We start from the raw sequence: 25,433 nt of genomic DNA, 5'->3' as shown, positions 1-25,433 counted from the left end.
ATCTTCTTTCTGACGTGATGTAATTGCAAGTCAAATGGACATTTTCCAAAAACTTTATCATATTAAATCTCTAGTTTGTTTTGGGTTGAAGTCATCATTATGGTGATTAATCTTTCTTTTAGTTCCTTTTGTCCCTTCACCTTCACTTAACCAACTCTTTACTTTTAACAATTGCAACAGTGATTTATCAGGACCGCTGTTCATTACTTGATGTAGAGGAAAAACTAATTAGGTTGTCTGAATTGTATATATGATATACTTTCAACTTTATTTTAAAACATAAAATCATGAGTAAGCAGCATGTAAATGTAATGCTTTATGCAGACACTGTTCTGATTAAGACTGCTGTAATGCATCAGTCCTGTGGCAACAAGTGTTTCAAGTGCTGATGTCTCCCAACACTTCTCATACAAATCTTAACAACGGTGGCAAGTAAATGGTAAAAAAAATCATAATTTTGTCATGTTACAATGCATGCTTGGAGTTATGAATGAATTTTATACAACCCTGTACCCAACATGCATTGCAGCATAAAGCTTTGTTGTTGATTGTCACCATTGTTGAGTTTCAAAGCTGATTGTTGATGTCTCGGTGTGGTTCTGATTAATACCATAGATTTGTGTGAACTTTTTTTAACCTATAAGGCTATATGGATTTTTACAGCACTGTTGGATTTCACAGGAGCATCACAGGGATAGAGAGGCAAAAGTGAAAGATTGCAACTTTTAACTCTGACGTTTTCCATGTTTGCCGATTTCCATGTTTAAGTGCTATAATTGGGTCTCCAGTGCTTCTATCAACCTAGAAAACATGAAAAAAGAACAACCCAGTAATTTGGTTTTGGTAAACCATTCTCTGAAAGCATGTGGAAAAAATAGGTCATTCATATTACACTTTTTTTGTGATATCGAAATCAAATCTTATTATAACAATACAACCCCTTAATCTGCATTTAGTGCAGAAAGAGAGAGAGAGAGAGAAATATAATTGACAGCACAATTGAGTTTCAATTTCAACAAACCACCATTATAGCGATCAGTGTTTGGATTTCATTTTTGCTCATACCTACAAAGTGGCAATTTTAACATGCTATAATAAATTTTCTGTGGGATATTCCTTACTTAACTGGTTGAACTTTTACATTTGTGGTCAATTTATGCTTTCAGTAATATTGGGAAATATTTTAATATTAAACAATAAAAATGTGCTGCTACTACGTATAAACGGACAAAACCCCATACAAATTGTTTTACAGTGCTTATAAACAAGTTGGCAGGTCTGAATTTGCTGTTGTTGACATCACAGTCCATGTGGAAGGCTTTCAAGAGATATGTATAAATACGCCTTTATCTCTTTGTTTTTTTATCTTCGGGCTCTAATGCGCTTCATTCTTCTTCCATATGTCTGCAAAATATCCTATCTGATGGTAACTTATTCTTAGTCCCTCGTCTGTTTTACAGGGTAAATGCATTATTCTTTCTAATATGTTTTTTCTTGGGGAAGGCATAGCTGGAGCACTGCATTGGTTTCGGGATTGGACTGGATGGTGGCTTTATTTGTCCTCGTTTATATCAACCTTGAAATTAGAGCCATTAACCTCTTACACTCCAAGGCTATTTTGAGGCCTACCCAATTTCAAAAGCTTCCCATACCCACATGCAGAGGTGCACATACAAAAGTTTGGTATCATTTTACAGGAAACCCTTTGAAATTACATAAAACACTGTTGAAAGTGCTAAACATGGTTGTATGTGTTGTCAGTACTCTAATAAACATAATAATAAATAGGCGCTTTTTGAGTTTTTTTCCAAAATCTGTATTTGAAAGTGTATAACTCTGGCCCTGAAGGGCCAGGTATACTTTTTTTCCGCGTGCGCGTCCGGCTCGCGCGCGCACGCGTCCGCGCAGCTTTCCGGGTATAGTCCCCGCGGCTACACGCGGATGGCCGCGTTCGACACTATACGCAATACAAATGATTTCTTATTCAAATTATTAGTCTAACAGGCTGTCAGGGCAGCACTGATTTGGTGACATTTACAGTACATTAAAACATTAGGATAGGTGAAGAAAAGTAACTGATCCACCATTGCAAACACAGTTTAGAACAAACAAGAAGACAACAAAGAACAGGAATCAAACAAACATGCTCCACAGCTTTCTGTTCTTGGAAGAAGTAAAAGGTCAAGAAGAAAAACGATAGTGTGTGTGCAAATGCTGTCTATTTCCTTTGTATAATTGTTTATAGTGGAGTGTCCTGTCTAAATATTTTCACGCGCATGCGCTGTCGTACGCGGACTGTACGCGCACTGTCCGCGCGGTCTCAAATTTTGGGCTGCACGCGGACGGTCCGCGCGGCCGTCCGCGGACCCTCCTGATGACGAAAATGACGTCATGCGGACGGCGCGCATACGCGGACGTCCCGAGTATACTTTCGGCTTGAGTGGTCACAAAACGTTTTTCTCTATCATAATCTATTCAAAAGTTATACTATTCCAACTGAAGGGAAAAGTAGTGCTTATTATACTTCATGTTTGCGACCGTTACCTTTGAGCTTGTTGTACTTGCCTTGTCGGCGGTGTGTGCGATTCGGAGGGATTGCTGCGCGAGGAGCGGGTGCCTGTCAGTGCTTTAAGAAGATGGGGCACAGCAGCATCCGCTGCTCTTGAGAAGAGCAGAACTCTGCCTCTGGTTGGCTAACGATGGAAATTAAGCCAATCATCATCAGCTATGTGGTTGTCCCACCCCCTCTATATGTAATATATGAGCTTCTTTTAGTTTACAGCCCAGCATTAACAGTGATTATCTAAGCTTGAAACAATAAGCTTTATATAATTTATAATTATAGTTTTACTACTAGTTTGTGAGTTTCGTCTCCAACTTTTTACTTTCGTGTATGCACTGCTATACAGGAGCAAACAGGACGTAACGTGCACGTCACATGGATGGTAGTGCGGATGTGCGGAAGCGTGGCTAAAGTGGAGGGGTTAAGAGCGTATTCTATTTAACGCATTACAAATTTATTTTATTTTTTTACATAGTGCTTTTTTAATGTACATTAAAATAATAGTTGAATAATACTAGTAATATTTATTCATTAATAAATATAACTACTATTATTCAAATATAAAAATCTCATCTCATATAAATTAAAAATCTCATTCTGTTTGGGGGTCACTGGTTATGTTTGTCAATACCCTTAACTTAGATGAAGATCAGATCACATTTTATGACAAATTTATTCAGAAAACTATGAAATTCCAAAACGTTCACATACTTTTTCTTGCCACTATATATATTGTGTCTTTGTTCACAGGGCTGCAAACTCATCGAGGGAGACAAAGTCTACTTTACAGATCAGTTTGTTCTTCAGCATGTTTCTTCTGATGACTCTTAAAAGGTCCTGCATTAGTGAATCTCTCTCCACAGATCGAGCAGACATAAAGTTTCTCTCCAATGTGAACTCTCTGATGAACACTGAAATGAGACGGATCAGAGAAGCTCTTGCCACAGTGAGAGCAGACATAAGGCTTCTCTCCAGTGTGAAGTCTCTCATGGGCTTTAAAAGTACTTAGACCAGCAAAGCTCTTTCCACAGATCGAGCAGACGTAAGGTTTCTCTCCAGTATGAAGTCTCTCATGGGCTTTTAAGTTACCTGACTGAGTAAACGTCTTCTCACACTGAGAGCATTTGTAAGGTTTTTCACCTGTATGAGTTCTCAGATGTGACACCAAATTGTCACGGTGATGAAAACTCTTCCCACAAACACCACAGTGATGAGGTTTCTCTCCAGTGTGAACTCTCTCATGGATTTTTAAGTTACCTGAATGAGCAAACCTCTTCCCACACTGAGAGCATTTGTAAGGTTTTTCACCTGTATGAGTTCTCAGGTGTTTCACTAAATTGGAACGTTGACTGAAACTCTTGGCACAAACACTACAGACGTAAGGTTTCTTTCCAGTGTAAGATCTCTCATGAGCTTTCAGCTGAGATTTCTGACCGAAACTTTTATCACAGTGTGAACATTGATGGCGTTTCTCTTCAGAGTGAATATTCTGGTGTAATTTTAATGAACACGAATACCTAAAGGTTTTTCCACATTCACTGCACTGATACGGTCTCTCATTGGTGTGTATAAGCGCATGTGCCTTCAGATAAGGTTTGTGGTTGAATCTCTTCTCACAGTGAGGACACTCGTATGGTTTTTCTCCTGTGTGAATTTTCTGATGAACACGAAGAGTTTGTTTTCTGCGGAAATATTTGCCACATTCAGTGCAGCAGAAAGACTTTTCATGACTGTGTGTCCTCATGTGAAGTTTTAGATAAGATAAGGAGTCAAAATTCTTCCCACACTGCTGACAGTGAAACGACGACGACTTCTCTCTGTGCTCTTCTGAATGAAGTTTCTTCTCTTGTAAGGTATTAAAGCTGATCTCAGATCTGGTGCAGGTGAAGAGTTTCTCTTCTGTGTGTTTTCCCTCTAAATGTCTCTGTGAGCTCAATGTCTCTCCACCGGTGGTGCTGAAATGAGTTTGTGCTGTCCATCGCTCTTTTGATGTTGAGGACGTTATTTCTCCTTCACAACATGAATCACTCTTCACATCTGAAGAAAAACACAACAGCATTAGAAATGTCTTATGATTTACTTTGTAAGGGTTTTGTCCTGTCTTGTTCATGTCTTTTATTTTTAAAGTAAAACAAAAGTTCACGAGTATGTATGCCGACCACAGCCAATCTTACTACTGTAATTGATAACGAAAACTGTGTTTTGATGTCTCTTCAGAAAGGCAGCCGCCTTTTTGTTATTCAGTTTTATCATTCTGTCTGGATTGTGCAATCGTAAGGAAAAATTGACTATTGTAACGTTACATAGGGAGTTTGTTGTGTGACCACCTTCAAAGCCTACAGCAAACGGCCGGTTTGGACTACAGCCCTCTACTTCCCGGTTGAATGACGTCAAACCAAGAGTGTTTAACTAAACTCCGCGCACAGGAATACGTCAGTGTTAGAATCTAATTCTAAGCAGGTCTAGGAGTATGAGATTTTCTTTCAAGTTCGGTACCTAGGATGTTAGGTGAGGATCTGAGGTGAGCAGCAGAGAAATCTGATATCAGAGGACCATGAAAGACACTGACACCGAGATGCAGTTTCCATCATAGACAAAATTTTATTAGACATCCTTCACATTATATAGGATGCAAAAAGGAAACATTAGTCACCTGGGTTGTCTGGCACAATCTTGTGATCAAAACATTGACGAATCCGTCTAGCCAATAATCGTATGATTAATTAAGACAGCTTTGTGTTCAACCTACATAAGGGGAAGTGATACTAAAAACAGGGAAGTAGGGTCTGACACATATTCCCAAAATATCATCCTTGCCCCGACCACAATTAACCAAAGGATATTTTCCAAACATAGCAAATGTAAGATCATTAATCACTGGGGAAAACTTTAACTGAACAGGCCAGAAAACAAACAGTGTGTTATACAATAGAAAAACCAGACACATAACATTTCTATAATATGCATTGTATTTAACCTTAAAGACAGGATGAGCTTGTCATCAAAATATATGATTAGAGAAGATGCCACTATGAAAAGGATTATCAAAACCATGTGAACATATAATGTGAATTAAACAGGATATATAGATATATATTTGGTTTGCTTACAAGTTAACTAGTGGGTGTGGGAAAGGTACATCTTTTAGATTCTTACAGTCAGTAATAATGCGTTTTTTACATGTGAAGCATGAACGCATATTATATTGCACACCATAAACACAATCAAAGCTTCACAAACACAGGAAGAACGGGACCTTTAAGAATAAAAATACAACGATGACCGAGGAGACATACCTGAGAGAAAAAAATCATGACCATCATTATGTTTTTCTTCATATTCATCTGCTGTAGGTTCAGTTTTTATTTCTGTTGGCTCAGTTTTGATCTTCATCATGAGGTTCTTGCAGTCGATGAGTTTGACTGAACACATGTTGAATTTGGTCTGCAGGATCTGCTGCTGTTCTCCAGCGTTCCAGACAGAATCCAGAGACTCTGTGGAGGTTTGATCAGTAGATTCCTCATCCTGTAAGCCCTGATCAGTTCCTGATTTACAGCACATCACATCCATCTCCTTATCAACACTAAAATACACAGAGACAAGACTCTGTTTACACTCAAGAGAGAAAAACACTGAGGATACACAAACACATCACACGAGATCTCTTCTTCTATTGACTTTTTATGGCGGATGACAAACCAACTTTTGGTGCATTTACCGCCACCTACTGGACTGGAGTGTGAAGCACTAGTAAGCAGGTGACATTCATCATAGATTCTACTTTGTTCTGCATATTCTTTCAAAAGATTTATCAAATTGAATGATTTAACACCCGTGTTTTTAACTTCTTCGACGTGTTTTAACCTTTCTTTTTCATATTTTTTTTAATACATGTTCTATAGTTTCTGGGTGATTAAAAAAATATTTTTTTTAATTAAAAATAAGCTCAAGTTGATGTTGTCTGAACAATAAACATTGATTAACACATTGTTTTTAATTTGATTATTTACATTCAGGCATATCACAGCATAGAGTTTAGGGGAATGTTATCAGAACGTTAAGGCAACGTTAGCAGATCGTTCTATTTTCAAGCAAAAATGAAAATTCTGTCATCATTTACTTGATCTCATTTTGTTACAAACCTAATAATCACACTCTCAAAAAACAGAAATCGTGTCATGGGATGTCATGTATTTATTTTCATCTTTTATATAACACTGTTTCCCCCTAACCTTTTGTCGTAGTGCAGATTTTATGCAGAAGTAGCCATATTCAAAAATACACGCAAATAATTTATTCACTGCGACTGCGTTAAAATTTTTCCAGTGAAACTGTAAGGACATGTTTATTTATCCACAGAGAAAAAAACATAGGAACATTACTAATAGGGCTAATTTACACGTTTTCGACTTCATGCTACACCACAAGAACCGATAGATGGATGACATTAAAGTGCCGCAAAAGCAATTCGAAAGCAAACTCTTTTGTATGATTTCTATTTTTCCCCGTGGTGACGTGTATCCGAGTAAAACCTGCCTCTGAAATGAAATAAGGCAGGGCTGGATATGAATTTGTCCATTGAGATCTGATTGGATCATTTGAAGTTGGGTCGTGTTGCTAATTGCAGCGATACTCTCCCGGACCCCGCCCACGTGCCATACATTATGACCGGAAGTAAAGAGAGATCGTTTATAGGAGGGGAGGAGATATTTTATTTTTGATTAAAGATTATGAGGGCACATGAATTTTTAAAAATTAATAAAGCTCACAGATAAATCATTTGTAAAAAATACCACAATATTACAAAACAAATTACAGTTTTTTATTTTACTTTCATTGCGACTTTAACATACATAAGCGGCGCCCTTGCATCAGACTTGTGCACTATTAAAGGAATACAATGTATTTACTGATGTTTTCACGTAATCCCTCCCAAAAAATGGAGGGATAACATAGCAGAAGTAGTAAACACACACATGGCAGAAAAATAACCAAATGGGAACCATAATGGAACGTTGGCCTCGCTGCCTCATGAGCAACGACTTCGGAAACATGAAGGCAGCTCAGAGAAACGCTTTCGGATGCACTTCATAGGCAGAGTGCTTGAAAAATAAACAGAGAGCGCCTTTGTGAAAATTCATCACATATTTGAAAACTACAATACTAATTTCTCGCTAGAAATGCAATTAAAAGGTGTAAAAAGTTAAAATATACATTTAGTTAAACTAAATTTGTGCTCCGGCCACTTTCTTGGCCGCCATTTTATTTTTTCAAAATCGACCAGGCTCGATCAATCACATTCCCCATCTGCACACACGCATATAATTGTGGGACAGAACGACGGAGGTATCTTAAGAGTCAAGAAGTAAACCTAACACTGAATTCGGACATGCCTTGATGCCGTCCTGCATTGGAATACTGTCTCAGAAGGCAGCAATTTAGAGTTTTGGGATGCAGCTACAGTGTTAATGTAGACTCAATGGAGAAGTCGGCGAATGGCTTTATATCTCCCTTTACAATAGCTGTGCTACATTATAATATTTTAATAGATGTTGTGGGGGCCATGAGGAAGCATGTCACCTTCAGCACCATGGAGAGTATCATCAGTGCCACCCAGAGATGTTCAGGACCAGGGATAGCTGCCCTAACACCCTGTGCTCAGTTTCCCTTCTGACAGAGAGCGTCAGCTGCAGGCAGTTAGGCTCAATCAACAGCCACATAAGAGAGAACACAGGAAAGGTGAACAGGGGAAGAGTGTGTTGGATGTGGCATGTTGTGCAGGCCGGCATCGAAGCAGTGCTCACCAAACCAAGCCCCGAAGAACAAAGACACAGTGAAGGATGTGAGTAGTCTGAACACTTGGACTGATTATACATCTTTTTTGCCTTCCCTCCAGATGTGATCCGAAGCCAGGAAAAGGAACTTAAGAGAAGAGATACCCGAGTTGCAGTTTTTCCATATTCCCTTTTCCCATATCTTTTGAAGAATAAAGAAAATGTACGTTTTGCTGCACTAAATGTATGCCTAGTGTTTTATCTGAGTCACATCTTGAACTAAGCTGACCCATTTGGTATAAAAACCTTACAATGTCTACATCCAACAGTGAATGTTCTTGTGTAATATATCCATCTGAGTGTTATTGCATTGGTTTTAATTGCAACATTGCGCATAAAATAACACCTCAGAACTGCCTCCATGGTAAAGTACTTGTTGATAAAGGTAGAGTCATTAAATTTACATCTGTCACTATGGTTACAGACATATTTTGTGAATAGTACACAAGTTTGACTGTTGGTCGGTCAAGGTTTATATTCATGCATGCTATATTAGAGCTGTGAGTCTGGAAGACAAACCACAGATTATTTGTAAGTAAAGTAAGTAAAATTTATTTATATAGCACTTTTCACAGATAAAAATCACAAAGTGCTTTACAATAAAATATAATACAAAAACATTTAAAAACCTTCTACAGAATACAAGATAGAATCAACAAACACAACAAACAACCATAAAAACCTCAGACTAACCAAAAGCCTGTTTGAAGAGCAGAGTCTTCAGTTGTTTTTTAAAAGAATCAACTGAATTCGCACAGTGCAAAAAAAAGAGGCAAAGCGTTCCTAAGCCTAGGAGCAACCGCCTTAAATGACTGATCCCCTCTAGTTTTAAAATGAGTACGGGAAGCGACTTATAGGTTCTGATCTAGTGACCTAAGGCTTCGAATTGGAGTGTAAGGCTGTATCAAATCAGTGATGTAGTTAGGGGCTTGGCCATGTAAGCCCCTTAAAGTGAGAACCAGAATTTTAAAATGTATCCTATACTGGACCGGTAACCAGTGGAGTGTTACTAAGATCGGTGTGATGTGCTCTCTTTTCTTAATGTGGACCAAAAGCCTTGCCGCGGAGTTCTGGACAGCCTGTAAACGATAAAGGTCCTTCTTACTCAAACAAGTAAAAAGACTGTTCCAGTAGTCTAAACGAAAGGAGATGAACGCATGAATGATCATCTCCAACTCACCCTTAGTCACAAAAGATCTTAATTTCGAAATATTCCTCAATTGAAAGAAACAGTTTCTCACTAAATGTTTCGTGTGGAGCTCCAAGGACATAGCTGACTCAAACACAACACCTAAGCTCCTGAGGCTCGATTTGACAGACGAGCCTAAGTCATTAATATGTTGTATTACATTTGGAATTTTGCTCTCAGGGGCGATAATTAGTGTTTCTGTTTTGTCAGAATTTAGAAGCAAAAAGTTCCTACATAACCACTGTTTGATACTAGTCAGACAGTGGATTAGAGATGATAATTTGAAGAACTCAGGTCATAGATGGTAGGATATATCACTAAACTGGCTAATTATCTGACCTAAAGGAAATATGTAAAGGAGAAAGAGAATGGGACCCAAGACAGAACCCTGAGGAACACCACACGATAATTCAGCAGTTTCAGACATAATCTGATTCACGTAGACACTAAAGCTTCTGCTGGACAGGTAAGATGAAAACCATTTTAGAACTGATCCAGACATACCAACCAAATCACGAAGTCTATTTATCATAATATTATGATCAATATTGTCGAAAGCTGATGAGAGGTCTAATAAAACCATCACTGTGTATTCCTTAGAATCAGCCGACATCATAATATCACTCTGGATTTTTAGTAATGCTGTTTCTGTGGAATGGTTTTTACGAAAGCCAGACTGGAATTTGTCAAATAAACCATGTTTCTCTAGAAAAAGGGTGAGTTGCTCAGTTACAACTTTTTCTAAGATTTTTGACATGAATGGCAGTTTAGATATTGGCCTATAACTTTTAGGTTGGAGCGGATCCAGATTAGTTTTTGTTTATCTCTACTAAATAATATGAAATAAACAATTCTGTAACACTTTACAATAAGGTTGTATTTGTTAACATTAGTAAATGCATTATCTAACATGAACAAACAATGAACAATATAGCTATAGTTTTCAGCATTCTTGACTCAGTACAGTTATTCATGTTAGTTCATGGTGCATTAAGTAATGTTTACGGTTTCAACTTTGATAAAAAAAAGTATGTAAAAAGTAAAAGCTAAAATTAATAAGATTTACAATTAATAAAAATATTAAAATGAATATACAAATAATAATTTATATATAAACTATTAGTAATTGGGTGAAAAAGTGTATTTCACAGATCAGTTTGTTCTTCAGTGTGTTTCTTCTGATGAGTCTTTAAATGTCCTACTTTAGTGAATCTCTCTCCACAGATCGAGCAGACGTAAGGTTTCTCTCCAGTGTGAATTCTCTCATGGATTTTTAAGTTACTTGACTTAGTAAACATCTTCTCACACTGAGAGCATTTATAAGGTTTTTCACCTGTATGAGTTCTCTGATGATAGTTGAAAGAAGTTTGATTAAAGAAGCTCTTACCACACTGAGAGCAGACGTAAGGTTTCTCTCCAGTGTGAACTCTCTCATGGATTTGTAAGTTACCAGACTGAGCAAAAGTTCTCTCACAATAAGAGCATTTGAAAGGTTTTTCACCTGTATGAGTTCTCTGGTGTTTCACTAAATTGCTACGTTGATTAAAACTCTTCTCGCAGACATTACAGTGATGAGATTTCTCTCCAGTGTGAACTATCTGATGATGTCTGAAGGCACTGTGATGTGAGAAGCTCTTTCCACATTGAGAGCAGACGTAAGGTTTCTCTCCAGTGTGAACTCTCTGATGAGCTTTTAAGTGACCTGACTGAGCAAACGTCTTCTCACACTGAGAGCATTTGTAAGGTTTTTCACCTGTATGAGTTCTCAGGTGTCTCATTATATGTTCACGTTGATTAAAACTCTTTGCACAAACACTACAGACGTAAGGTTTCTCTCCAGTGTGAATTCTCTCATGGGCTATCAGATGAGATTTCTGACAGTAACGTTTATCACAGTGTGAACATTGATGGAGTTTCTCTTCAGTGTGAAAATTCTGGTGTGATTTTAATGACCATGAATCTCTAAAGGTTTTTCCACATTCACTGCACAGATGCGGTCTCTCTTTGGTGTGTATAAGCACATGTGCCTTCAGGTGATGTTTGTGTCTGAATCTCATCTCACAGTGAGGACACTCGTATGGTTTTTCTCCTGTGTGAATTCTCTGATGAACATCAAGATTGTGTTTGGTGCTGAATGAATAGCCACAATCACTGCAATAGAAAGACTTTTCATCCCTTTTCTCACAGTCAAACTGCTTCTTCGTCTCTTTGTGTTCTTCTGAATGAAGTTTCTTCTCTTGTAAGGTATTAAAGCTGATCTCAGATCTGGTGCAGGTGAAGAGTTTCTGTTCTGTGTGTTTTCTCTCTAAATGTCTCTGTGAGCTCAATGTCTCTCCACCGGTGATGCTGAAATGAGTTTGTGCTGACCATCGCTCTTGTGATGTTGAGGACGTTATTTCTCCTTCACAACATGAATCACTCTTCACATCTGAAAAACACAACAACATTAGAAATCTTTTATGATTTACATTCCACCAACCACTTACACAGAAACAAGAAGTTAAACTGAGATTCTGTATGTTTTTTTTACATTCAGTTATAGCTGCTAATGGGGTCATAACAGTTATCAACTCTAAAGCTGCGTCTTTACATTGCACACAACCAAGAAGTCATTTATTTCCTAGCAATGGAGAGATGCACATCGACTGCATGGAGTAGATGGGGTAGGGATGGGATGGTATGAAAACTTCATATTATGATTATAGTGACCAAAGTTATCACGGTTATCAATATTATCATTGTTTTGTTAAAATGAGAAGGAAATGTTCAAAAAGAACTGATACACACACTGAAAACATTTGAACAAGTTTTATCACAATTTAATATTCATGTCCCTGAAATTATTTCTGTGGTAAAAAAATCTGTCTAACAAGTTTACCGTGAATGAATACAATGCATACATTACCCCCTAAATGCCGCCTTGTGCAAAAAACTATGTTGCATGTGCGGGCCTGCGTCAAACTGATTCTGGCTGGACAGGATTTACCGCAAGTTTTCAAAATGGTAATCAAACACGGTTTTAATGATAATTACATTTTAAACGATAATCCTAATTTTATCGTGGTTAACCGTGAAACCGGTAATCTTCCCAATCGTAACTTTGATGGGTCATAGCTCAGAGCGAAATTTTGTTAGAAACATTTAGGTCAATAAATTTAACCTTTTAAAAAGTTATTTAGTGTTGTATACAGTGTTGCATCACTCGTGACTCACTCCTCCCGTAGTTTATAACTTTGTACGTTATCGGAAACAAATCACCAGAGCTGATCTGTCTTTTATAAATCTGATAAAACTAAAGACTCTCAGATATAAAGGATGTAATACTACTCTATAGGTACTCCAGATTAATATCAAATATGTGGGTGTTATGGGAGCTATAAGTATGTTTAAAAATTAACATTAGGTACAGAAATAGAATCCAAACAAAAATAATATTGACATTATTGTATGAATTAAATATAGTAACTATTTTTTAGAGCTACAGAAGCGTTTTTGTCTTTGTCTTGGATTGTTTGTTTCAGGAAGATGATGCAGCATAAACAGTTGCTCCACATAAAATCAAAATGATGTTGTTTTTCATTGCTCTGTTTATCAAATGTATTTTAATCGACTACAGTATGGAGACACAGTAGCACAACTCTCTCACATTCAAATTCAACCACATGTAAGTCTGTGCGCAGAGAAAACTGCTCACTTTAGCGCCTCTTTGCAATTAAACTGTTTAAAATCACTTGAGTGTCAATATTTGCAAGCCTTTTGTAATCCTCCAATCGCATGCGATCCAAACTGTGGATGGTGATCCGTACAGATCATGGATCAGCTGAGATCCGGTACACCACTACTAGCAACTGCATAGCAACACCCGTAAAACCACTTAGCAACCGCATGGCAACCATGCCAGGCACTAAAGCAACCACATAACAACACCCAAATGTCATGTAAGAAAACTGTAAAGAAGGAAACCTGAAGGAAAAAATCATCTTCATTATGATTGTCATCACCTTCCTCAGTGTGATCTTCCTCGGCTGTGGTTTCTCTTTTCATCTCAGTTTGGTTTGCACTGTCCTCCAGTTTGACTGAACACATGTTGAGTTTGGTCTGCAGGATCTGCTGCTGTTCTCCAGCGTTCCAGACAGAATCCAGAGACTCTGTGGAGGTTTGATCAGTAGATTCCTCATCCTGTAAACCCTGATCAGTTCCTGATTTACAGCACATCACATCCATCTCATCATCAACACTAAAATACACAGAGACAAGACTCTGTTTACACTCAATAAAACACTCACGAGAGAAAAACACTGAGGATACACAAACACATCACACGCAAGCTCTTTTCTTTCTTTCTTTCTTTCTTTAGTGGGTTTATCTGTGGACTAAAGAGCTGCAGAGCGCCTCCTGCTGTACTGGAGAGAGAAGACACTCAACACTTCATTCATCTCTCATCATCAACACTAAAATACACAGAGACAAGACTCTGTTTACACTTAATAAAATGATTATAGAAAATCAACAATCACAAAATAAAACTGATGTAAACGCATAGCTGTTTTCTTTGTCATGCTGCTTTTTCTTCCCGTTTAATGGCCGTTCACTCCTTAGAAGTATTACCTTCTTTGTGCTTATTGGCGGGTCGCAATCTTATGTAGAGCATTACCGCCACTATTCTTTGCTGTGTGTAATGGAGCTCATTATCATCAAGTGTCTTCAATAATACACACTTGTACAATAAACTTAATTGATTCATTAACTGCATAAATGGATAAAATAAAGTGTATTTTGAATACTGTTTTAGTGTCATGCTTTAACACTTGTTGGTGAGACTCAAACAGCAGCAGTGCACATTTAACAGCAGTGATTCTGCTGTGGTTCACTGCACTTTTAAAGATTGTTTATTTGTTTTCTACAATTCTTCTAGATTGATGGATGTGTTTTAACTGAGTTATTTATGAGGTGTTTTGAAATTAAGGCAGCTCAAACATCCATTTTAGTCTGGGACTAGGAGAAGCCCTGTCCGGGAAACCACCATTTCTCGGATACAGATTAGCTTAAACCAGGACTAGACCATAGTTAAATTGTCAAATATAACTAACATGCCTTACTAAAAACATTACTTGTGTGCATTTTGAGGCAAAACAAAGTGCACTGATGAATTTTAAGATGTCTGTGCAAGTTGTTTTCAGTTTGGACAGGTCTAGGACTAGTCTAATCCGTGTCTGGGACACCGCACCTTTGTACCTGGATACCTTTAATATTCAAGACTCATTTCAGTCTGGTTTAAGATCATTGCATAGCACTGAATCAGCAATACTGAAGGTCACAAATGACATTTTGGTTTCTATTGATTATGGTTCTTCTGCTATCCTGATTCTTTAGATCTGAGGTGGCATTTGACGATCACGCCATTCTTTTGAAAAGTTATTAACCTCTGTAAATACTCATCATTGTTGCGTTGCCGACCTTCAAGTATATTTTCCAATCAAACAAGGCAATGAGTTTTCCTTCGATCATCTCTTCTCATGTCTAAAGTAAAGTCCTGGATGACAAATAACTCACAACCGAAGTGCTTCTACTGAGTCCTGCTGCTACGAACAACTCAGGTTCTTTAAGTAAAACCTGCACAATCATGCAAAAAATCTTGGTGTCTATTTTGACCCCATTTTCCAATTTGACAAGCACATAAATGCAGTTGTAAAGGAGTAGCTTTTTTCAACTCAGATCCGTAGCAAAAGGAAATCACTTTCTTTCTAGCAAAGACCTTGAAATTGTGATCCACACACTTATGTCTTCTCGACTGGACTACTACAATTCACTTTATGTTGGCTTACCTCAATCTACACTGTATCTGTTACAGATGGTTCAGAACTCGGCAGCCAGATTCCTGACAGGAACTAGAAAAAGTGATCATATGTCCTTGCCCCATTGCATTGGCTCTCCATTAAATTTAAAGTTGACTTCAAGATCGTTCTATTCCAGGGATGGGCCACTTCGATCCTGGAGGGCCGGTGTCCTGCAGAGTTTAGCTCCATCTTGCCTCAGCACACCTGCCTAAAAGTTTCAAGTATGCCTATAAGACCTTAATTGGCTGCTTCAGGTGTGTTTTATTATGGTTGGAGCTAAACTCTGCTGGACACCGGCCCTCCAGGACCGAAGTTGCCCATCCCTGTTCTATTCACATACAAAGCATTGCACACATTGGCTCCGGATTATATTTCTGATCTTATTAAGCCATACACAACTGTTAGGTCATTAAGATCCTGTGATCAGTTACTTTTCTCTGTCCCTCGTTTTCCTTGCAAATCAAAAGGTGATTGAGCTTTCTCTGTAGCCGCCCCAAAGCTCTGGAACAGCCTACCTTTGTGCATTAGGGTCTCTACATCACTGGATGTTTTTAAAACCAGTTTAAAGACTTATTTTTACACTTTAGCTTTGTGTTATGTTTGTGTGTATATGTATACGATAGAATGTAACATCTAACATTCACACAAACAAGAAACAGGTCATAGCTTGAAATTAAAAGTCAAAAGCCCCTCTAAAGCAAACATTGATCACCATAATGGTGGTTTGTTGAAATGTAATTTTTTTACACTAACGGAGGTTGCAAATGTGGTATTAATTTAATGCAACAAACAATCAAAAATCAACAGTTTTTAACATTAATGGTTGCTGGCTATCTGGGAACATTTTGCTGTTATGTTTATACTTCATGTTTAGTACAATGTCAAGGGAAGTGATTTTGGTATTTAAAGAATAAACTCAGTACGTTATGCTATGCTAATATTAGTTCTGTTGTCAGTTAATACTTTAAATCAACAGAGACAAAGTGATTTGATTAAAATAAAGATGTTTTATTGAACAATCTTAGTTGTATTTCCGATGCTCTGACTAAAATGAGGAGGTGTTATTCTACCAAACGCTGACAGTGGACATCACAACATTCTCATGACATTAGGCTGCACAATTAATCGCATGCGATTGTCATGTGCATCTCTTCAGTAAAGCCGTTCCTGGAGTAGTAATAAATAACCATCAGCTGCTTTCAGATGGAGCGGCATTTACTACACAGAGCCGTAGCTCACTGATAAGCGGGGAAATATCGCATTCATAATCACGGATTAATCGCCTGTGAATATGAATGCGATATTTCCCCTTGTCATTCAACTACGACTCTGTGTACCCCTGCTGAAAAAAACAATAAAACCATTACAGAAAATTCTAATGGTTTCCGTTAAAATACCAATAGGAACCATTAGCTTTTACCATTAAAACCACTACACTGTAGTGTGTTTTGGGCCATATTCCATTAGAACCAATAAAATTCCCAATAAAACCATTAGAATGTTCGTTATTGGTTACGCTTCATTCTTCAGGAACGAGAAGAGCAGGGGGAGTTCATTAGATTGATACAAGAGTTGAAACTGTATTTTGATCGTTTTCATTTGTATTTCAGGATGTCCTTCGATCACTTTGAAAGTTTTGTTAATGTCTCAATGATTTGATTGCATCATGCGCTGTAAATACAGTTTTGTGTGCTGTACCGCAACTTCTCACTCTTTTGAGATACACCAGCGGCTCTGGGAATGTGACGTTATGATCAGATCTCATTGGTCGACCTGGGCAAAAGAGGGAAAATTCAACAGTGTTCAATTTTTTTATCTTTTTTGTGGTGCAAATAACCTCATTTAATGTCATTTATAGAAAACAATTGTTTTTTTTCTAGTGTGTTAAACATTCATGTCAAATATCTTTAAGGAACTATGATGATTTCAGTGTAGTTAGTTCTTCAGTATGTTTTTTCTTCTGATGATGCTGAAGACTTCTGGAAGAAGCAAATCTCTCTTCACAGATCGAGCAGACGTAAGGTTTCTCTCCCGTATGAACTCTCTCATGGACTTTTAGGATACTTGAATGATTAAACGTCTTCTCACACTGAGAGCATTTGTAAGGTTTTTCACCTGTATGAATTCTCTGATGTCTCACTAAATTTTCACGTTGATTAAAATTCTTCCCACAAACACTACAGTGGTAAGGTTTCTCTCCAGTATGAATTCTCTTATGGGTTTTTAAGGAAAATGAATGAGTAAACGTCTTCTCACACTGAAAGCATTTGTAAGGTTTTTCACCTGTATGAGTTCTCAGGTGTTTCACTAAATTGTAATGTTGACTGAAACTCTTCCCACAGACATAACAGCGATGAGGTTTCTCTCCAGTGTGAACTCTCTCATGGATTATCAGATGAGATTCATGACTGAAAACTTTATCACAGTGTGAACATTGATAGCGTTTCTCCTCAGAGTGAATTTTCTGGTGTTTTTTTAATGAACCTAAATACTTAAAGGTTTTTTCACATTCACTGCACTGATACAGTCTCTCATTGGTGTGTATAAGCACATGTGCCTTCAGATAAGGTTTGTGGCTGAATCTCTTCTCACAGTGAGGACACTCGTATGGTTTTTCTCCTGTGTGAATTTTCTGATGAACACGAAGAGTTTGTTTTCTGCAAAAATATTTGCCACATTCAGTGCAGTAGAAAGGCTTTTCATCACTGTGTGTCCTCATGTGAATTTTTAGCTGAGATAAGAAGGCAAAACCCTTCCCACACTGTTTACAGTGAAACTTCTTCTTCTTCTTCTTCTTCTTCTCTCTGTGCTCTTCTGAATGATGTTTCTTCTCTTGAGTTTGTGCTGTCAGTCTCTCTTCTGATGTTGAGGACGTTATTTCTCCATCCAAAAATGATTCACTCTTCACATCTGAAAGAAACATGATAAAAATTAAAATCCTCTTTTCACTCTCAAGCCCTATTTGGACGGTAATTCTTTCTCATGGGGACGTAAAGTATTTTCAACATTTACAGGGAGTAGTTTATGATTTTATTGCCACCCGAATACATAATATCTACGTTTTTGTCTGACCACCCATTTAAAAATTCCCAAGCAGTGTGGAAATGTATTCCCATCCGATTGAGTTTATAAAAGAGGATCAATGAAAATGAACTGCACATTGTTTAAGACCAGGGGTTTTCAAAATATAGTCCGGGGCGACTTTCTTTGCAAGCATTTTTAACACATTCATATCTGAAATGATGAAAAGTTAGGGTGACCATACGTGCCATTTTTCCCAGACACGTCCTAGCCAGGATTTCGGGTGGGTCCTTTGAAAGTCGCATTCGGTGACTGCATATGTCATCGAGGTTTATCTATTCAGAACGTGAAATAGATGACGTATGCAGTCGACAAATGCGACTTAACTCAGGTTGAGTGCCCATCTTCACACCAACACCTCACCAATACAAAAGAACAAAGAAAGGAAATGAGGTCTCATCTGGGAATTATGGGTAATCAAGTATACTGAAAATCGGTGATGCAGTCTGCAGAGGATTGTGGGAAATTTAGTATAAAGGAAAAAGAAAAACAAGTCTGATTCACAACAATGACATTCAGCTATATAAACGAGTATTACCTGTTAAAAACATGAATTTATAATGTTCATTAGTTAAACTGAAGGATGGATTACTTGAAACGCACATGATCGTTGTCATTTGTGAGGCGACCAATCACAAAGAGTTGTGTCGTCATCAGCCGCTCTGGAGGGGTTGCATCAACTGGCTACTCTCGAAACTGTCTTGCTGTACTTTAAAACCATATGCTACAGACACATGGACTGCATGGATGAATGTTCTCTGCAAATTTATGTTCATCCAAACATATGTTTTATCGCTGAGTATGTATGCAAATTTATTTTACAGACATCACATAAGAAACAATTACCATCCAAATAGGGCATTTTTCCCAAAAGAAGGATGAATTAAAAGTCTGTATCAACAAAATCCACAGTGTTAAATTAACACCGGCTCAGTGTTTATGTAAAGAATAATTGACGATGGGCCATTGAATTATAAGAAGATAATGCACACCCAAGGTGCAATGCAGCACGAAGCAAAGCGGAGTGCCGTAACTCCGCGGGTGTGCATTATTTTCAAATAATTCAAAGGACCGGAGTCAATTATTCCACTTATACCAAGGTTATTACAAACATACCTCTGGTGCCAATCAGAATACAGCATTCAACAGACCCGTGGTATAAACAAGTATAACCAGCTAACGAGCTAAAGTAACACTGAAGCAATGTTAGAGTTAATAAGACACCTAAGTGATAATTCGAGTGATGATTATTTGATTATTCAAGACATCTGAAAATGAGCAGAATCTCTGAAGAGAAACAAGAACTACAACTATAGGGGTGTCAATAATAATCGATTCGGCAATGCATCGCAATGCGGGCATGCACGATTCAGCATCGATGCAGCAAATGCCATAATCGATTATGTCACTGTTTATTTTCTGGAGATGACCGTGATAGACGGGTAAATAAAAACGCACCCCTTTCCATGGAAAGTGGACATATGGGCACATTTCGGATTCTATGAAGTTAATGGGAAACAAGACTTAATTACTCTATGTGTAAAATTCTCATCTCGGGCAGGGCTCGCAAAATCGCTAGCCCGACTTCTCGTTTCTATTGTGAATTCCTGTCGGGCTACCAAAATGTATCTCCACCCTGCCCGTCGGGCTATCTTGGGTAGGAAATAATATTTTAATGTTTTTGCTTTGTCTCAGATTTAGTTAGGTAATTATAGTGTATGTATTTCGGTGTCCTCTTGTCAGTCATTATCCTCACGTACCAAGTGAAACTGTCAGGAAATGAAGTGAAAGCATAAATAAACTCATCCTCTAATGTGCACGTCTGATATATGCGCGCGACCCTCTGCATGCGCGTCTACCGGCTAGATTCTTCAGGAGCGCCTGCTTGTGCGAACTCAAGTCATTTAATAAAATAACGTAATTTCATTTTTACCTCATAGACTAACATTGTTTTATCGTATTTTTTTTCTTTCTTCAGTTAGTAACTTAAATATGTGAGAAGGAAAATATGTTTGAGTGATTTACGTCTAGGCTATTGAGAGTATGATGTTACAAGCTGATAGGTGACTAAACAGCAGTGGTAAGATATGTTTACCTAAAGCGAATAGAATGTGTGTTTGTTATTTCGTTTTACCTCAGAGTCTAACATTAGGGGAACATAAAGGGAATTATGTTTATTCCTTTTTAATAAATATCTGCTTTAAGTCTTCTATATTGTGTTAAAGTCAGTGGTTGTTTATATATTTGATAAAATACCATGTTATCTAAATACAATGTGTGATGTGTTGAGGTATTTTTTATAAAAAAATAACCTGTGTTATAATACATTCATATAATATTTCAGTAATATAACAATTAACATATACTAACGTTAGGGGAACGTTAAAATAACCTAAAAATAACATTAGGGGAATGTTTATTTTCTTAAAGAAAACATTCCTGGCTAACCAAAAACCTTGGAAAATAGGGGAACGTTTTGGGAACCAAATTGTTAGCTGGGATGGGCAGGAATATTTGGCTTACATGGAAATCCAGGATTTATCAATATTCTACATTAAACAGTGTATTTTTTTATTCTGGTTACTTATATTCATTTCGGGCTACCAAAAATTAAAGAGTGTCTGCCCGAAGGGCTACCAGGGATTTTAAAATTTTGCGAGCCCTGGTCAGCTTTCGTTTTTGTTGAGAATAGTTGCACTTGAGTTTACTACTTGACTTATTAAAAATTTGCCTTGTTGTGTACAGTAGAATTCTGATGCATCGCAATGCATCGTAGAATCGAATTGTATTGAATCGTTACCTAGTGAATCGTAATTGAATTGAATTGTGAGGGCAGTGCCAATGCACACCCCTATACAACTAACTTCCAGCCCTTGCCTTAGATTAAATCAACTGACAAAGTGGACTGACTTTATTTTGAAATTATTTGGTCACAATTATGGTGATCAGTGGTCTCTTTAGTTGGGCAGTTTGACTCTTGTTTTTACTTTGAGGTCTTTGCAGTGAAGTGGTAAAATGTCTTGTCTTTGTCTTAATTTATTTCTTTATAAGAAAAACTCAGAAGCAAAGGTTTCCAGGTGCCAAAAAAAATTACTTTATATAAGACTATCCCCAACGTCTCTGATTCCATATTTATATAGTTACATCAGACACTTCTTATCTAAGATGACATACTCTCTGCTTATTACTTTTAATAAGCCTTGGCCTACAACAAACTTAACTTATTGTGTGGGGTTTGTTATTATAATTTTAGCAAAAGCACAGCTGAAAACCTAACCAAGACACAAAACTTTCAGTGCTTCTTAGTGCTTTGTGAGACAAAATATATTTGTGGAAACAATAGTCCAGTGTAACATATAGTACCAGTGTATAATCAATAATAAAACCAATGAAAACCACCATACAAAAACTACCAAAGCAACAGTGTTTATCAAACACATTATTTGTTGCAAAGGATGTTAAAGGGGTCATGGCATGGTAAACTTACTTTTCCCATGTTTAAGTGCTATAATTGGGTCCCCAGTGTTGCTATCAACTTAGAAAACTTTCTGAACTATACAATCATGGCAATGTCATTTAGTTCAGAGAGAAATAAAGAGTTAAAAAAATAATTAACAGCACAATTGAATTTCTATTTCAACAAACCACCATTGTGGGCATCAGTTGCATTTCATCTGTTCAATTGCATTTTAAAGGACACCCCCCAAAAAACGTCTCAGGTTACGTATGTAACCCTGGTTCCCTGAGAAGGGAACGAGACGCTGCGTCGCCATAGCAACGCTTTCGGGGAACGCCTCGGCATGACTAATCTGAAGCACGTGTAAAACATAAACAATGATGAGATAATTGTATACTGACCGTGATGCTGTGCGGACCAGGGGTATAAGGCGGCATCCCACACAAACACACTCGCTACAAGTGCCGAAGCAAATGCCTGCAGGGATGCAGGGAGTATGGCATGGAGACGCAGCGTCTCGTTCCCTTCTCAGGGAACCAGGGTTACATACGTAACCTGAGACGTTCGCTTTCGAGGTCGCCATAGCAACGCTTTGGGGAAAGTCCCTAAGGCCTCAGTGGCAGCCATACCCCGAGTAGAGTGGGCACTCACAGCGACGGGTGAGGGTATACCCTGATGTTCATAAGCCAGTGAGATAGCATCCACCATCCATCTGCACAAAGTCTGCTTGGTCACCGGTAAACCTTTTCTGGGTGAACCAAAGCACACAAATAACTGCTCGGACTCCTCCACTGAGCAGTCCTGTAAACATATGTATCCAGTGCTCGCACAGGACACACCAAATTCAGCTTTTCCTGGTCCGTGCTCCTGAAGGGGGGAAGACAGAGGGCCTGCAGAACAATGGGCCTCGGCACATAGTTCAGCACCTTGGGCCAGAAACCTATCTGGCGAAGTCTCAAGTGGCTCGAACGGAGCCAACGAGAGCCCTTCCATCATGTCCGCTAGGTCCCAAGTAGGCACCCGAGTGCCACAAGGAAAGCGAGCCACTTATGGGTGTCTACCCACTGATGAGCCTTCCACAACAGTATGGTAGGCAGAAACTGCTGCCGTTAAACCTTAATGATGGAAGGAGTAAACTCAGAAACGCTCCTGCAGAAACCTCAGAACTACGTCGACAGGGCAGTAAACTGGGTCTGTCAGATGAGCTGATAACCAAGAGGTGAAAATTTCCCACTTAAGGGAATAAAGTTTCCCTGTGGAGGGACAAACAAAACGGGGGGGGGGGGGGGAGGCATACAGACGTAGCCTCGGCCACGCCTGTACCATGGAAAACCACAGTGGGCAAAGTGTGGTGTCCTGGGATGCAAACAAATCTACCTCTGTGCATCCAAACCTTTTCCAGATGTGGTTCACCACATCTAGATGAAGTCTCCACTCCTATCGGATATGTCTGTTGTCTCGAAGGGGCATCTGCCACATTCAGGTGGCGTGGTATGTAGTCTGCCCTCAGAGAGTCCAGAATAGTATGGTAGGCAGAAACTGCTGCCACCTATACTTTAAAGGTGGAGTAATGATACGGTCTCCACAACCTCAGTTGGTAGCATGACATTCTTCCAAAGGAGTATGGTAGGCAGAGACTGCTGCCACCTAAACCTTAGGGTGGAAGGAGTTAACCCAGCAGATAATTGCTCCTGCAGAAACCTCAGTACCACGTCAAGGGGCAGTTGACTGGGTCTGTCAGGTGAGCTGAGCACCGAAAGATGAAATTTCTCTACTTTAGGGCATAAGCTTCCTCGTTGAGGGAGCTCTGAAGTAATCATCTGGTTCCCACAACCTCATTTGGGAGCATGAGGTCCTTCCAAAGGAGCATGGTAGGCAGAGACTGCTGCCACCTAGACCTTAAGGGTGGAAGGAGTTAAGCCAGCAGAGAATTGCTGCTGCAGAAACCTCAGTACCACATAAACAGGGCAGTTGACTGGGTTTGTAAGAGGAGTTAAACACCAATAGGTGAAATATTCTCCACTTAAGGACATGAAGCTCTCTTGAGGATTGTCCAGACGAGATATGGGGTCCTTCTAGAAGGAGTATGGTAGAGGCAGAAACTGCTGCCACCTAAGCCTTAAGAGTGGAAGGAATTAAGCCAGCAGAGAATTGCTCCAGCAGAAACCTCAGTACCACATAAACAGGGCAGTTGACTGGGTCTGTCAGGTGAGCTGAACACCATGAGGGGAAGTTTCTCCACTTAGTGCCTAAGCTTCTGGGGGATCTCTGGAGTAATCATATAGTCTCCACAACCTCAGTTGAGAGCATGACATCCTTCCAGAGGAGTATGGTAGGCAGAGACTGCTGCCACCTAGACCTTAAGAGTGGAAGGAAGTAAGCCAGCCAGCCAGCCAGCCAGCAGAGAATTGCTCCTGCAGAAACTTCAGTACTACATAAACAGGACAGTTGACTGAGTCTGTCAGGTGAGCTGAACACCATGAGGGGAAGTTTCTCAACTTAGTGCCTAAGCTCCTGGGGGAGCTCTGGAGTAATCATATGGTCTCCACAACCTCAGTTGAGAGCATGACATCCTTCCAGAGGAGTATGGTAGGCAGAGACTGCTGCCACCTAAACCTTAAGAGTGGAAGGAGTTAAACCAGCAGGGAATTGCTCCTACAGAAACCTCAGCACCACATAAACAGGGCAGTTAACTGGGTTTGACAGAAGTAAAATATGGTCTCCACAACCTCAGTTGGGAGACCTGAGCCTACGAGCCTGGCCCCCTTAGAGGCCAAACCGATAGGCCATATCTCTGGCAAGCTTCCTCCAGAACTTTTGTGGCAGAGTGATTGTGGAAAAAAGAAAGCCACATTGGGCAGTGTGTGCGGTCCTGAGACGCAAACAGATCTACCTCTGCACGTCCAAATCCTCTCCAAATGGGGTTCACCACATCTGGCTGGAGTCTCAACTCCCCAGCAATGGGTGTTGCCATACAGGGCATCTGCCATATTCAAGTGGCCTGGGATCTAAATTGTCGTCAACGAGCACAGTTTGTCCAGAGAACACAATGCCATTATCCCAAAATCAATAATGTAGTGTAGTTTTGGACGTCTCGGCCTTCCATACTGTACTCCAACCTGTGGGGAGTGCGTCTGTTGTCAGTGTCACACCAGTAGCACGCACCCAAAAACAGGCCTTAGAATGGAAACCAAGGTTTTCTCCACACCACCAGAGCACGCAGGCAACGATGCATGATTTTGATAGCAGATCTCCTTAATAATTTATTGATCAACCACTGATGTGATGTCTATCTGGACAAGTACATGATGGCTTCTCAGGTCTGGAAGGAAATGGGAGTCCAACCCATACCACCATCATTTCCAAGGCAATTTCAGTGCCATATCCGATGATGAGTTTCAGCGATTTTGATTCTTTTGGCTTTCCATAATCACAACAACCTGTGAGGGACGCGTCTGTTATCAGTGTCACA

At 39.0% G+C, this 25,433-nt stretch overlaps 3 protein-coding genes across 4 annotated transcripts in view; all 3 read right to left on the bottom strand.

Annotated features, from left to right (window-relative positions):
* Nucleotides 1–307: 307 nt before the first annotated feature.
* On the bottom strand, nucleotides 308–6,223 carry LOC135752316 (uncharacterized). 2 transcript variants are annotated; one of them, XR_012336601.1, is made up of 3 exons: nucleotides 5,860–6,223; nucleotides 3,275–4,600; nucleotides 308–801 (listed from the first exon to the last, which is right to left on the bottom strand). XR_012336601.1 is itself a non-coding variant. In XM_073814518.1 (2 exons), exons 1-2 carry the CDS (start codon nucleotides 6,131–6,133, stop codon nucleotides 3,348–3,350), a joined length of 1,527 nt encoding a protein of 508 aa, XP_073670619.1. In that variant the 5' UTR covers nucleotides 6,134–6,223; the 3' UTR covers nucleotides 3,162–3,347. The 2 variants fall into 2 exon arrangements, 1 of the variants encoding a protein (XP_073670619.1); XM_073814518.1 differs by lacking the exon at nucleotides 308–801 and having other exon boundaries at nucleotides 3,162–4,600.
* Nucleotides 6,224–7,380: 1,157 nt separating this feature from the next.
* Nucleotides 7,381–13,923, bottom strand: LOC135750656 (uncharacterized). Its single transcript, XM_065269618.2, has 2 exons — nucleotides 13,588–13,923; nucleotides 7,381–12,014 (listed from the first exon to the last, which is right to left on the bottom strand). The coding sequence occupies exons 1-2, from the start codon at nucleotides 13,808–13,810 to the stop codon at nucleotides 10,732–10,734; spliced, it is 1,506 nt and encodes a 501-aa protein (XP_065125690.1). The 5' UTR covers nucleotides 13,811–13,923; the 3' UTR covers nucleotides 7,381–10,731.
* A 3,132-nt stretch (nucleotides 13,924–17,055) lies between these two features.
* The window catches only part of LOC135750709 (uncharacterized), a 28,045-nt gene continuing 19,667 nt past the window's right edge, over nucleotides 17,056–25,433 (bottom strand). Inside the window, exon 7 of the mRNA XM_073814571.1 lies at nucleotides 17,056–18,333. Coding sequence (XP_073670672.1) covers nucleotides 17,339–18,333 — 995 coding nt within the window. The 3' untranslated portion in view covers nucleotides 17,056–17,338. The remainder of the gene's footprint in view (nucleotides 18,334–25,433) is intronic.

The sequence above is a fragment of the Paramisgurnus dabryanus genome, chromosome 4 (genome assembly GCF_030506205.2).
Source record: "Paramisgurnus dabryanus chromosome 4, PD_genome_1.1, whole genome shotgun sequence".
NCBI classification, from domain to species: domain Eukaryota; kingdom Metazoa; phylum Chordata; class Actinopteri; order Cypriniformes; family Cobitidae; genus Paramisgurnus; species Paramisgurnus dabryanus.
Note: the sequence above shows the minus strand (reverse complement) of the source record. Positions and strands in the feature narration are given on the sequence as shown.